Here is a 13,371-nt window from a genome sequence, read left to right as displayed (position 1 = left end):
TCCTCCGCCACGGCACAGGGCAGCGCCGAGCCCCTTCCCCGCCCCTTCCCCAGCCCGGCACACCTACCCCATCCATCCCGCCCCTGCCGCCTCCGGCCCGGCACGGCTGCCCCGAGCCCCTGTCCTGGCACAGCAGCCCCTCACCCGGAATTCCAGCCCTGCCCGAGCCCCTGTCCTGGCACAGCAGCCCCTCACCCGGAATTCCAGCCCTGCCCCTCATCCCGCGCTCAGCCCTCTCCGTGCACCTGCCCTCCTGCTGTGCACCAGCTCCACGCCAGGACGATTTACAGAGCCCTCCACGCTCTACTTTCCTCTTGATAACCTACCACAGTTTCACAACTCTACACAGCATCCAGAGCTCTCGGCTCTGCAGCACAGTGCTCCACACAGTACTCCTGATCCTGCCGGGCACAGCTCATGTCGGCACAGCCCCGTGTGCCCCACCACCTCTACATTTACAGGGTTTCATTAAACTGCTCTGCACTCTGTAACCTCACCTCCAAACCAGCCCAGTGTGCAGGCACACATACTCTTCTGTGTGCTCCTTACACTCACACTACACTGACACAACACACTACACACTGTAAATATTCCACTCTTCATCATCCAAAGTTGCTCACTCTATCATAGCACCATAGAATTGTTAAGCTTGGAAAGGACCTTTAAGATCATCATGTCCACTCAAATTCATAATTAAACCATGTCCTTAAGTGCCATAACCACATGTTTTTAGAATACTCCCAGGGATGGTGACTCACACCATACTGCACCCTCATTCTATACACCAAATGTGCAAATCTGTGTACAGCTCACACTTTCCTCAGGGCTAGATCCCTGTATGTGCCCATGTTTTATTCCCTGTATTCCTCTGAGCTTTTGAAACATCCTGCTGTCTTTTTATTATTGTGTGTAGCACCAAATGCCAGCATGTCTGCAGATCAGAACTGTATAAAACAACCAGTTCCCCATTTGCAGAAAGCCCTCTAAACATCCTATTTCATACTCCCCACCCTGAGTACACTAAGCACCTGCTACCATTCAGATGCTGACATTATGAACAGATGAGCTGTCTGTGCTTCCTCCACACTCCAACTTGCCCAGAGAAATAAAGCTGTAGCAGTGACACTGCACACTTGGCACTTCGACACCAAGAGCGCTAATACTGTTCTTGAGTATTTCATAAGCAAACAAATACTACATGCTGCCAACCCTGTTATCTCACTGATAATCTTCCCTTGTGCTGCTGCAGCAGCAACTGCATGATACTGTGCTGAGAGGAGCCGGGCTGCACTTTTGCACATCTCAATCTTTCATCATTGCTGTGATCAAACCCAGCTCCTCATTTCTTTGTGGTCAGGCACTTGGCCTAGCTGGTCTCTGGCTCTTGCAACTCTTTAGTGATAGATATGCATAACAAGCTAAATTAAAACCACCTCAGGAGTCCTTTACTTGTGGTACAGTTAGAGCTGAGGTTCTGTACTGGATTAATTAGGATTAATTAATTAGGATTAATTAATTATGATGGTAACTAATCAAATCATACTTTGGTGGCACTTTCAGTATGAGGCACTCTGCCCACAGGTGAGGCAGCAACCTCCAAATACAGAGGAAGTGAGCAATTAAAGCCAACTAAAGTTGGAAGTTGTTGCTGGCTGTGCCTGTTTCTGTTCTGGCAAGTCCAGTTGCAAAGTGCCTTGTGCCCCTCGGACTGCTGAGCAACATCATAAGATATGCTATGGATTCTCTGCCTCAGCTTCCCAAGATAGGCTGTAGCCTGTCTTATGTTTTAAGGTACTTATACGTTGTGGTTACACACCAATGGGGACAACAGGGACAGCCTGTGCTGCCCTTGAAAGGATCTTGTTTTTCTTTTGCAGAGGCATGAAGATACTGGGCTATGCTCACCCAGAAGAGTCAGGGAAGGTCCCCATGTCTCTTCAGGTCAAGTAGTAACTCAAGCATTTTCTGTATTGTGACTTAGATTTCAAAGCTCTCCTACCTTCAGGACATGCTTTTATACATAGACATAGAAAATATTCAAAAGTACTCAGCATTAATTTCTAGTCTGCTGCTACTGTTTAAATAACAAACAGAAGTGCAAAATGGCCAACTGTTGCATGACCCACCTGAGGCAGTTGCAGAATCCCAGCCCAGAGATCTGACTTCTTCTCCTGAGATTTAAGCAGCAAGGGATCCTCATTACTGCACTCTGATCACTTCCATGGACAATGTTTACCACGAAGAAGCACACCATAAACCCAGTAAGATCTTCCTTGCTTTCCCCTTCCCTTTACATAAGATTTCTAAGAACTCACAGTTCCGTTTCATTTTTGCACAAGGGCTGTTAGCCCTAAAGTTTCTAAATTTAGGTTCACAGCCTTCACTGAAAGATATCTGAAACCCTTCTAATATATCAAGTGCTTCAGAAACAGATTTATCATACCTAAGGCCTCTTTCTAGACACCTTCATTTTCACTGCAAATATGGAACAAAGTGGTGTTCAAATCTTCATCAGCAGGTTTCCATGTTTGTTTGCATTTCAGCTCTGATGAGTGATGAGTTCTGTTTTCACATGGTTTGAGGTTCTTCTGCACAAAGATTGACTGGGACTCTCCCTATAGTGTTACAACTCCTCTTACAAACTCATTAAAAATACTAGATAAGCTCAGTCCTCTACAGGAAAGTTGTAGGAATGCATTTGTTGTGTCTCACCAGCCTCTTCACAGCTATGTCTCTTTTAAAGTCTGCTCTTTTAGCACTTCTCACTTTTAACATGAGGTTCACATTCAAAAGGCTATTGATAATTTTTACTTTTGGCATAATTTCAAACACTTTGTCTAAATCCTGCCAGACAAAATGCAGGATACACAAAAACCAAACCCAACCATTTTATCCAGAGTACATTACCTCACTCATAAGGAGACCCACACTACACTGTCACTACCAGCTCAGGCTTACACCCCCTCAACCCTTTCCCCGGGGAAGTGGGAATTGTTCCCTGCACCACCTGTGCACAAACACCTCGCTCCTCTCTTGGAGAGGGTTTCACTAAGGCAGCAGGATCTGTGCAGCCACATGCAGGCAGCAGGGAAGCTGGGCCCTTAAAACACGAGCAGCTGCTCTTCCTGGTCTGCCTGAGTGTTAGTGTGGGGCTGGACAGCTGCCTGCAAGAGTCTACTCTGCCAGAGATTTTGCTGCTCCTTACTCACAGCTCCCCTTCGCCTGAACATCCCTCAGATTTACTACATGGAAACTCACAGCAGAAGTCAGCTGCTGTCCCTCTTTACCTTCGTGCAGTGCCAGTGAAAAACAAGGTTGTTCTGGGAAGATGCCGTGTATCTTACAGCCCTCCTGAGGTTACAGGCAGTTGGGGTAGGCAGATGGCCCTCCTGAAATATGTTAATAAGGACTGGGAGTAGGGAGGAATGATACAATGCAGCAATTAACAAATGACAGAGAGGAGCAGCGGAGCCTACAGACATTTCCAAGCTACATAAATAACCTAAAGGGCATGAGCTTAATAGCTGAGAACATACGAATGCTAATTGCATATTACTCCACCAGAATTGGGAGAAAAAACCCTCCTTGTTTGTAGAACTGCCTCTGTCCCACCTCAGTGCTCAGAAAGGAACTCTAGAGTTGCAAGGCTCAGCATGGTGTCCTTGCTCTGCCATGCAGGCAGTGGCAATTCTGGCACAGTTGACTCTCTCACAACCCCCAGCAGGGCTGCTATATCAACACTTAATACAGTATCTTTATACCTTTTCTGCAAGGGACTATCCGGGTTGCAAGAGGCTGACAGTCTCTCTACCCCCATGAACTTCCTCCTCTTTATGGACTGGCGTTCCTTGATCCTTCATCCCAGTTAACACGACATTAGGACACCTCCCTCAGCCCTGAGGACCGTGGGATCTGGAACTGCCTGACCTCATCACTTCCCCCTAAATGTGCAGATCCTCTCCTTCCTCTGCAGATGTAGCTGTGCAGTTACACTTAAGGAGAGGAGGGAGGCAGAGAGAAAGCAATGTGCTTTCAGGTTTTCCCTCCCCAAACCATTGCTTGAGGCTGTGCAGGTAACAGTGCTAAAGAGGAGGGGAGAGCAAAGGCATGGGACACGTTAAGCCACAGGCAAGGCAAACAAGGAATACAGCTGCATTAGTAGGTGCTCTTTAGGTATCATTTTGTGCTGCACACATTTGACAACTACAAAATTAGAACAGCAGTGAAAGACTGAAAACTACTGCAAAATTCCTAAGCCCAGGAAGCAAAGGTAGAGTCTTGATAGAGGCTTGTGCAACATCAGGCAGGTTCAAATTAATCCTTGAAATAATACCTCTAACTTCTACCACAGCTTGATTTAGCCCAGGGCTGCAAGAAGGCTGCTCAATGGAATGGTTTGATTTAATTTACGTCTAATTTCTCTAGTGTACACCAACTACTTATATATGACCATGAATTTAACATAACCCTGAAAGCAGTTTTGGGATAAAATAAACCATCAACTTGCTGGTATAAGGAAATACTGGTTTAGATAATCCCATTATTAGCATCAGTTTTCCTTTAATACAGCATCTTCAAAGGAAGAAGGTAAACATGAGAGCAAAATAAGCGGCAAGCCAGGCTCTAGAGAGACCTTGGTTTACCTGTAGGAAGGGGACAATGGTACTTGGTGAGTTTTTTTGGGGTGCTCAGGAGTAAAGCAGATATGATCTATGACACACTAACCTAGACAGCTGTGCTCTCACGGCTCGGATCAAGTCACCAGCCCAAGACATCTCCTGTCCTCTCCCAACTACAAGGATAACAGTTTCCCATGACAAAGGAACCTGCTGTCCCAGCACCAGACCCTACAGCTCTAAGAGTGATGAATTCTCCTGAGCCTGCTTGGCCTGCCTTGTTTGCAGGTGGCCTTTGAGACAGTATCAGAACAACCCAGCACAGGCACAGCAGTGCCAGCAAAATTGACTGGCAAAGTCTAAAAGTCAAAATTTAGCAAAGTCTAAAAGTGCTAGGAATTGCAAGCCTGGAAGATTCAGGATTTAATGAGCACAAGCTGAGTGGTGATCTTCCCCCTGCCACCCCCCCTACCCCAACTCTGTACAGCCTTCTGGTGTTTTATTAAGTTATTTCAAACCTCCTCTGATGTTAAAGCCTTTGAGACAACTTCATTTATCTCCCTAATACTCTCAAAGTGTACTCTCTATTTTCAGATCTCAGTTCCTCTGACACATTCTTGCCTTTTCCTAGAATGCACTTTAAAGACATTCCTAAAGTTTGCCATCACTCGACCCTGCCTGAGCAATATTACATTTCTAAGTATTCTACCCTGTATAATGAACTGAATTTACTTCCTATTTCCTTTGTCCAGGGCTCTTTTGATTTCTGTTTTTTTTTTTAAACCTCTTCTGCCCCCTTTCTCCATCTAGCCAAGATGAACTGAGTTTTCCTCTATTCTGTTCTTGTTCTATATTGAGATATTCTTGCCTGATGTTGTTATGCATCCATCCCAAGGCAGTGAAAAATCATCCTCTTCTGCTGTATTGTGGTACACAATACAATGCCAATATGTCAAAGAGCATCCTACACATCAGAGACTGGAGCCTAGAGGATTTACAGGAAGAACTGTGATCACAAGGGGACATAGACCTTTATTTATTTGCTGTGTTGCTTTTGGGTACTTCCATGGTCATTCCTATCAACCACACATTGTCTGCAATTTGGTACATCCTAGCACAACCCTCAAGCCAGCCTGGCCCAGAGGCAAGTGAGGAAGGGGACAAGAGGAAGGAAAGTAGACAGAAAGGAAAAGGACAAGCACAGCATGAGGTGGAAAACACACTGGGGATAGGGAAACCAGGAACAGAGGGGTGGCTGACAGGAGACTGCTGCACAGGGTGGCTGCAAGAAGTGGGATGGAGATGTCCAGTCCCTGCAGCAGTGCAGGGGACTGAGCAGCAGTGCAGGCGGGAGCCAGGCTTTTGAGAGGACTTGGTTTTCAGAATCGGCAGTGGGAGTTGCATCTTCTGACACCTTTGTAGCCTCCACAGGGCACTCATGGACGTTGCAAAATGTTTCCCTTCTGCTTCCCAACTACCTCCTTCTGCCCTGCTCCAAGAGACAAGTCATGCTGGTCCTGCCAGCCAGCAACTACTCACCAGCCAGCTCCAGTTCCTGGGGACCAGATGAAAAATCCTGTTCCTGGAGTCACAGCTGTGCCATATGCTGCTGAGCCAATGCTGTTCTCTGCCTCAGAGATGGACACACTTCACACAGTGACAGTAATAGTCTTTCAGATGAAAATACAGTTTACAAGAGGAAGTAAGTTAATTTATAATTAACTCGAGATGCCTGAGCCCAAGACAAGGAACACTCTTTAACTGGCAGCCAGATGGCTTTGTGGGCTCTGTTCCTTAAACCATTTATCAGCTTTTCATCTCAGAGACTGCCAGTCAAACAGCAGGCCCTGGAAATTATCCTACCACCTCTCCAGGAGGGTATTTTTGTATAGAGGTCTTGATGGATTTCCAAACTTTATATAAGTAACTTAATTTACTACAGCCAGACTTTCTTCACTAAGGGAATGTAGGACAGAGACTTTTGTTTTGCATGGAAGGGTTGCAGATTTAAGATTTCCTTCCCTTCCTTACCTAAAAGAAAAACTAATTACTACTTAAATAGAAGTGAAAAGCTTTTCTTTGAGCCCCCTTGTGTCTGTTACAGACACAACTCTCCAGGTCTGTGCTCTTTGGTGTGTATGCCTTTGTAAAAAGCTCTCTCACAGCCGTGCAGTTTTCTAGCACCTACTGGTGCTAGAAAAGTATTCTAGTGCAACTGGTAAAGATTTCCTCTTCTGTACACAAAATTAATATTCTTCCTAGAAGAAAATCATAGCAATGAGCATCTTCTGCTCTGCACCTCTACACAGGTGCATGTGAAAATGCTGACTTCAGACATAAGCATTTGATGCCCCATGCAGTGTTGATTCCAGAAGGTCACACTTTAACGCCCATGGGACTCTTCTCTCCCCACCTCCTGCATGGCAGAAGCCAGAAACTTCTCCCCATGATTCCTGTGTTTGAGGCCAAAGCACCTGCATCGAAGGAGTTGCCCAATTCGTTTGATGGTTACAATGCCTTTATCATTACAGATAATTTTAACATCAAATTGTCTTGGGACGCTACTCTGCACTGGTCTTCTACACTGAAGAGCCATCAAGTTCTGTGTTTTGGTCATCAACTTACTCAATTTTTCTCTCCATGCTTTTTCAAACAAAATGGATACTATAAGGGGTTTGGGTTTTTCTGTTTTTTTTATAGAAACACTTTATTGCTGCAGTCAATAACCCTGTGTATCACACACAAATAACCAATTACAGTTTAAGAAACTAAAAATAATTCTGCAAGTGGTAATACTGAGAAAACGAACATACATGAAAGGATACAAAACTATACATTAAGTTACTAGAAATTTAATAACTAAAAAATTCTGCAGAAGTATGAAGTGTCTTGTATAAACATTATACAACACATGCCAGTGTAAAGTTCTTCAACATTATACAATTACCTATCTACAAATATTTTACCTAAATACAAGATTAGCTGCAATTTTTAAACAGTTACCTTCTATACAAAGACAAGTGCTTTCAGTACTTCATTGGAATATACAGACACCGCAATATCTCAAAACTAAAAAATAATCACAAAATAAAAGGTCCCACTTAGAAATTTTCTTTGTGTATCTAATACAACACTAAGGAAATTCAGCCAGCAATATCCTTGCTTTTGTACTTACCCTTTTTGACCCATATCTGAGAAGGACCCAACCCAGGGTCACTGAGCTCCCCCCTTTCATTGCTGGCCAGTCTCCAGAGCAGACCACACCAGAAATCTGTATCTTAACACACGTCAGCTTTAGGAGAAATTTGGACCTGGTTCCTAATTTGCAATGGATACATACTCTGCCACACACAGGGCAGAAGCTCCTGTGCCTGGTGACATCCATGCATCACTTCCAAGGTTTCCCATGAGTGGCAGGCCAAGCAGCCCCCCTTCCTCACAGCACCAAGCGGGCCTTGTGCTACAGTCAGTACAGAGGGCTGGCTTGAACAGAGTTATGACTGCTTCCCAGGAACTCCCAGGCACAGCACAGAGGCCCAGTACTTCTCCAACCCCTTGGAGGCTCATTTGGTCTTCACTGAATGCCTCATTGCTGAAGCAAAGCCAATCTCAACGACACTTAACCAGAGGCAGCTGTCTCAGGGTCTGGCCATCTCTTCAGAGCATATTTTAAACACCACTCTCACTCCCAAAATACAGGCTCACAGTTGAAAAAAGTCCTGAGAATCCACAGGAATTTAATACCTCATCAGCTGTTACACAGGATCAACCTTCTGCAGCACACACCTGTATTTCTAACATAAATAATATATTCATGACCTGGCAGATTCATCCAATGTGACACAGCAGGGGAATTTCCTTGGCCTTGGCCCAGATGGTGTCTTTTTGGACAGGAGTGCTGTCAATAGAATGGGGTCAGTTATCTGGGGCACTGGACATATCAGCAAAGGCTCTGGCAACCCAGGGGAGGGACTGTAGTAGATGGCATTAAGCCTATGCTCCCTCCTACTTAAATTCTGGTGTCAGGGAAGTCCCAGTGTAACCCAAGCTAACTTTGGCCAAGGTACAAGGACCAGGCTTCTATTTCAGTAATTTCAAAAGCTGCCAGAAGGAAGTGCTGGGAAGCCTCATCTAACAGGGGGTGATTGTTCCCCTTACTGACATCTGAACAGAAAGGACAGAGCTCACCTGAGCTGGCATCAGTGCCTCACAGCTGGAAGCTGAAAAAAGTCAACAGTATCTTCTTGAGGAGAAAGAAGAAAAAAAGCACCATTCAGCCTTTTCAAACATTTGATGGCACCATGCAGAAGCAGAGAACTGCATCTCCAGAAGCTCACCATTAACATCAAGCAAGAATCAGCATGAGAAGTGTCACCAGCATAAATGAAACCCCCTGACAGATGGATCTCTTCTGCAGTCTTTCTTGGTATAAGCATTCCTAAGCAGTATAAAGAATTTAAATAATAGGCCTTAATTTTCATTCAGAAAAGAACTGCTGGGAGAGGGAATTCTTAGCAGCAACAGTGGCTAAAACATTTTCATTCACAAGTATTTTTCCCCAAGTGATTTTGCTGGAAATGATTTTTCTTTACAAGTTAAGATACTCAGGGGCACAGCAAAAACCTTCAGTACCCTGAATACACTGAACAATACCTGGCACATTCCACATGCAGCTCCCAAAACACCAAATGAGATTTTGCAATGTTTCACCTAGAATCATGTACGACAGTGACTGAGGCAGAACCAGCAAGTTCGGGCGATGTCACAACATTGCTCACACACCAGAGCCACTCCTGTGAGCTGGAGAACAGCCAGGTTTCACACCAGGTTTCCCACCAGGACCTGTCCATCTTCGTTTCACCAAGCGGCCGCAGACGGGATGAGCAGCTGATCCTGTGCATCTCGCAGCTGTTCCGTGAACCTCTCACACACAAGCAGGCCTTGTGCACTTGGGCATTTCAGAAAAACATCATGGAGGTGTGCAAGACCTCATACTTAACCCATTTGAGTTTATCTAGTGAATCTTTCACAGAACACAACAGAAAACAAAGCAAGACAGTGTATTATCTGGGTTCTCATAATAGAAGAGGATCACCCACAGCAGAGTTCAGGAAAGGTCTTGAGTAATTGCACTTTAAATATGGCAGGCACAGGCAACAAACTCTGCATTGTATGGTCACAAAGACTGCCCCGATACTAGCAGGGTATGCGGGGTTTGTCTGCCTGTATCACTTAAGCATGGGACATCCTGACAGCTAGTACAGTACACAAATCCATGCCAGTGCAGCTTTACCAGGACTGCCCAGAGGTCTGGATGTTTTAACACATGTCAAGAACAAGGTACCACATTGTTCATGAAGATCACAGACAGTAAGCGTCAAGCATGAAGTGACAGAGGCACATGTGCATTTCCTGTAACAGCTTCCAGAAACCACTGGGATGAGTGTTCTCTTACCAGAGTCCCTTCTCTGCCTTCTATTAAAATATTGATTTAGAAATAAATTAATATTACATTTTAAGGAAAAAAATCCCTGATCTCTTACTGTTATATTTTAAGAAGTCTTAAAGCAGCTGCTTTTACTACGAAAAGAATGTACCCAAAGTTGTACTTCAAAAATACTAAATGAAACTTGAACTAGAGCTAAGAATTTAGTTCACTATCTCAACAAGTAAACAGAAACTTTTACCTGAGAAGTCCAGGCAACTCCTACTAAAACCAGCCATATTATCATCACTGACTTGACAGAGATTTCGACAGGGCTCAGGTAGGGAAAGTCAGCTTTCAAATGCAGAGGCCTCATGTGCTGACTTTTCATGGGGCTTCGTTTCTGCTCTAGTCACACTGAACCTTTGGTTAAATGAGGGCTTAAAGCTGGACAGTGGTGCAGTGAAACAGACTGGGTAAATAAATCAACTGCAGACACCCCAGGCTTCGGGAAACTCTGTCTAAAGTCTTGCTAACAGATTTTAAAGCTGTCCCTCTCTTTGCATGAATGCTGACTGATCAAAAAGCCAATCCCAAATTCAAAAGCACAGATATATATTATTTTCTGACCACAGAGTGCATCACATCAAGCAGGTACTTCAAAAATTTATCCACTTAATGTGATATTTACTTCCCAGACTTGTATGTCAGCATTTCCTCTGACAACATCAAATTATTGGGTAATTCACACAAGACATAGCACTAAAGAAAGAAAACCAGTTTCAGCTGTATTGACTAAGTTTCCTCTTTTCCATAACAGCTCACATTTTTATCAATATAACAACAAACCCTTTGCCAATGGTTTGGAATGAAAGCTACATCAGGTATATATGTGCAGGTATGTTGATGGTTTGACCTGTTGGGGGAAAAAAAAATCAAAACCAGTCCGCAAAACAGAGCACTGGAAACAAACATTGTACACATCCACTACTCCTCATACACAAGTCAGAAGTGCAATATCCTTTGAAGAAAATTTCTCCTCAAAGGAAACCCAAAGAGGCAGAATTTTTTAGTGTTACATTTAGTAAGATAATGTGGGCATGTGTGGGAAATCACAGGCTGAAATTTAATTTTTTTTTCATAAGGCAAGAGGTTTATGTTCCAGAAGAATAGATGGGGTAAAAGATGAAGATATGTTTAAAAAATGACACATTCTTTCAAGTTTCATTCTCATTTGACGTACATATCACAAAATAAACATTTTTAAAAGTGCTATATGCTTTGTAAGTCTCATTGCAATATGTAAAGCAAAATTTTACACCTGCTGCTTGAGACACAATGTTAGTGGCAGTGTTAGTGGTAGATTAGACTCCCTCTCATTTCTCTCACTGTCTGGGACAACCTCCTTCATCACACACAAAGAACAGACCAACCAACCAACCCCACACTACACATCCTCCAGAATCACTTAAGAGTCGTGTTTTAAAGTTACAGACTCCATGAAGTTGATGACAGCTCGCTAGCAGCTTCCTTGATACCAAACCCAAGGCTCATTCTACCCTGTGAATGCCTCATCCTGTGGCTCTTTGATCAGCCAGTAGGAGACACAAAATGTTGAGAGGTATGCAACCATGATGACATTGACAGATATGCCTAAGGGATTTAAAAAAATTCCAACAACAAAAACAAACGTAAAAAATTCATCTGCCAGCCCTCAGCTGTTTGCTGATGTTAAAAAGGTAGAGCAGTTTGCAGTAAACAATGATATTCAAATCTTCAAGGACATATGGAAATACCCCTTCCACCTAGAAATCAGACGTGAAGGATTTCTGCAGCACAGTCTTCTGGCTCTGTGTAATGTGAAGAGTTTGTGTCTGAATGGTGAACCCCAAACATTTCTTTACTTTCGAAGTTTGGCTCCATTAGTGCAGGTTTTTCAAAAATATTCTTTTTGCTAGTTTCTGGACAGTTTTGTACATATATTACTCGGTTATAAGCTTTAAGTCTCTTCCACAGCTGTACGTACACCTTGCATTGTACATACATGAACAGAAGTCCTCCAGTGAAACCAATAGCCACAACTACCAGCTTAGTCCAAAATGGCCACTCTAGAATACCTGGAAGTAAGAAAATAAAAAGAAGAATTAAATTCATCTCAGAAATTGCCAGTCAAACAGCAGGAGGGTATTTTTATATAGAGGTCTTGTTGGGTTTCCAAATTTTATGTAAATAGCTTAATTTACTACAGCCAAACTTTCTTAAGCTGGACTAAACTGGATCTTTCAAAAATGCACTGTAAGGAAACTGTCACGGAGTTTGGGTCATGCCTGCTATTCTTATTTTGCAATTTTTCCTGTCTGGCTTTTTTTCCTCTTCAAGTCAGACACACAGACTTCTGCTTCACATATCACATTCTTCCCCACCAGAGAAAAAACAAAAACAACTGATTTTCTGTGTCTGAGCCTTGATGCAGTACAATCACAGAGTCAAGGCAACTACCAGTAATATGCTTAGGTCCTTTTACACCTGTTTTTAAACAAAGACTGGATCAAATTATGAAAGGAATTCTATGCTATGGTTTCCTCTTCATAGCAGAGACTCAACTCAGTGACCCAATAAGTCTGTTCCACTCTGTGATCACACAGCACATGGAGACATAAAGGAATGATTGTTACCATATAGCTTGACATGTTTGTTATGCAGACAAGGAAAATTTCATCTGCATCACACTCAGGAACTTGTATCTGAACTAGAGCATCTCCTCTGATACAAAACTGCAAGTGCTGGAGATGCTGAAGCATTCCAAGCTTACCCTCTGTCCTTAAAAACTACCACTATCACTTTTTGCCTAAATTTGTCTAGCTTGAACATTTAGACAGTGGATCTTGTTACATTTCTATCAACCACTTTTAAATGAAAAACTATTAATTTTATACATATTCTGCTTACATAGGTCCTGTATTCATCCAGCCTCTTTAAAATAAGTGCCATCACAAGATGGATATGAAACTACGCCGAATCAACCATTATCAGGTTTTTTAGAGAATAAAATCGTATCTTTCCAACTCTTCAAAGTTTTTAGTAAGATACAGGGCTGGTGTTGTTTTGGAAATGCACAGCAGTGTGGGAGGAATTAAAATATTTCAGTCCCAAAAGACAAAGGGCATTGCAGCCCTACTACTGATGAAATCCCACCTGTGATTCATATCTGACCCTCTGATTCAAAGGTGAGCTGTCTGATGCCGTCTGTAGGCAGTGACAGCACATGCTTGCCGCTGTGTGGACATGAATATATATCCACACACACTTCCTGCATCCCCCAGCTCATTA

At 43.4% G+C, this 13,371-nt stretch overlaps 1 protein-coding gene across 2 annotated transcripts in view; it reads right to left on the bottom strand.

Moving 5' to 3' along the window:
* Window positions 1-7,290: 7,290 nt before the first annotated feature.
* MARCHF8 (membrane associated ring-CH-type finger 8) overlaps window positions 7,291-13,371 on the bottom strand; it is a 90,165-nt gene continuing 84,084 nt past the window's right edge. For both annotated transcript variants that reach the window (XM_053983874.1, XM_053983875.1), the window contains one exon: window positions 7,291-12,158. In XM_053983874.1, the coding sequence (XP_053839849.1) occupies window positions 11,854-12,158 (305 nt within the window). In that variant the 3' untranslated portion in view covers window positions 7,291-11,853. The remainder of the gene's footprint in view (window positions 12,159-13,371) is intronic.

This window comes from Vidua macroura, chromosome 8 (assembly GCF_024509145.1).
Source record: "Vidua macroura isolate BioBank_ID:100142 chromosome 8, ASM2450914v1, whole genome shotgun sequence".
Classification (NCBI taxonomy): domain Eukaryota; kingdom Metazoa; phylum Chordata; class Aves; order Passeriformes; family Viduidae; genus Vidua; species Vidua macroura.
The sequence above is the reverse complement of the archived record's forward strand: the minus strand, read 5'-3'. Positions and strand labels throughout refer to the sequence as shown.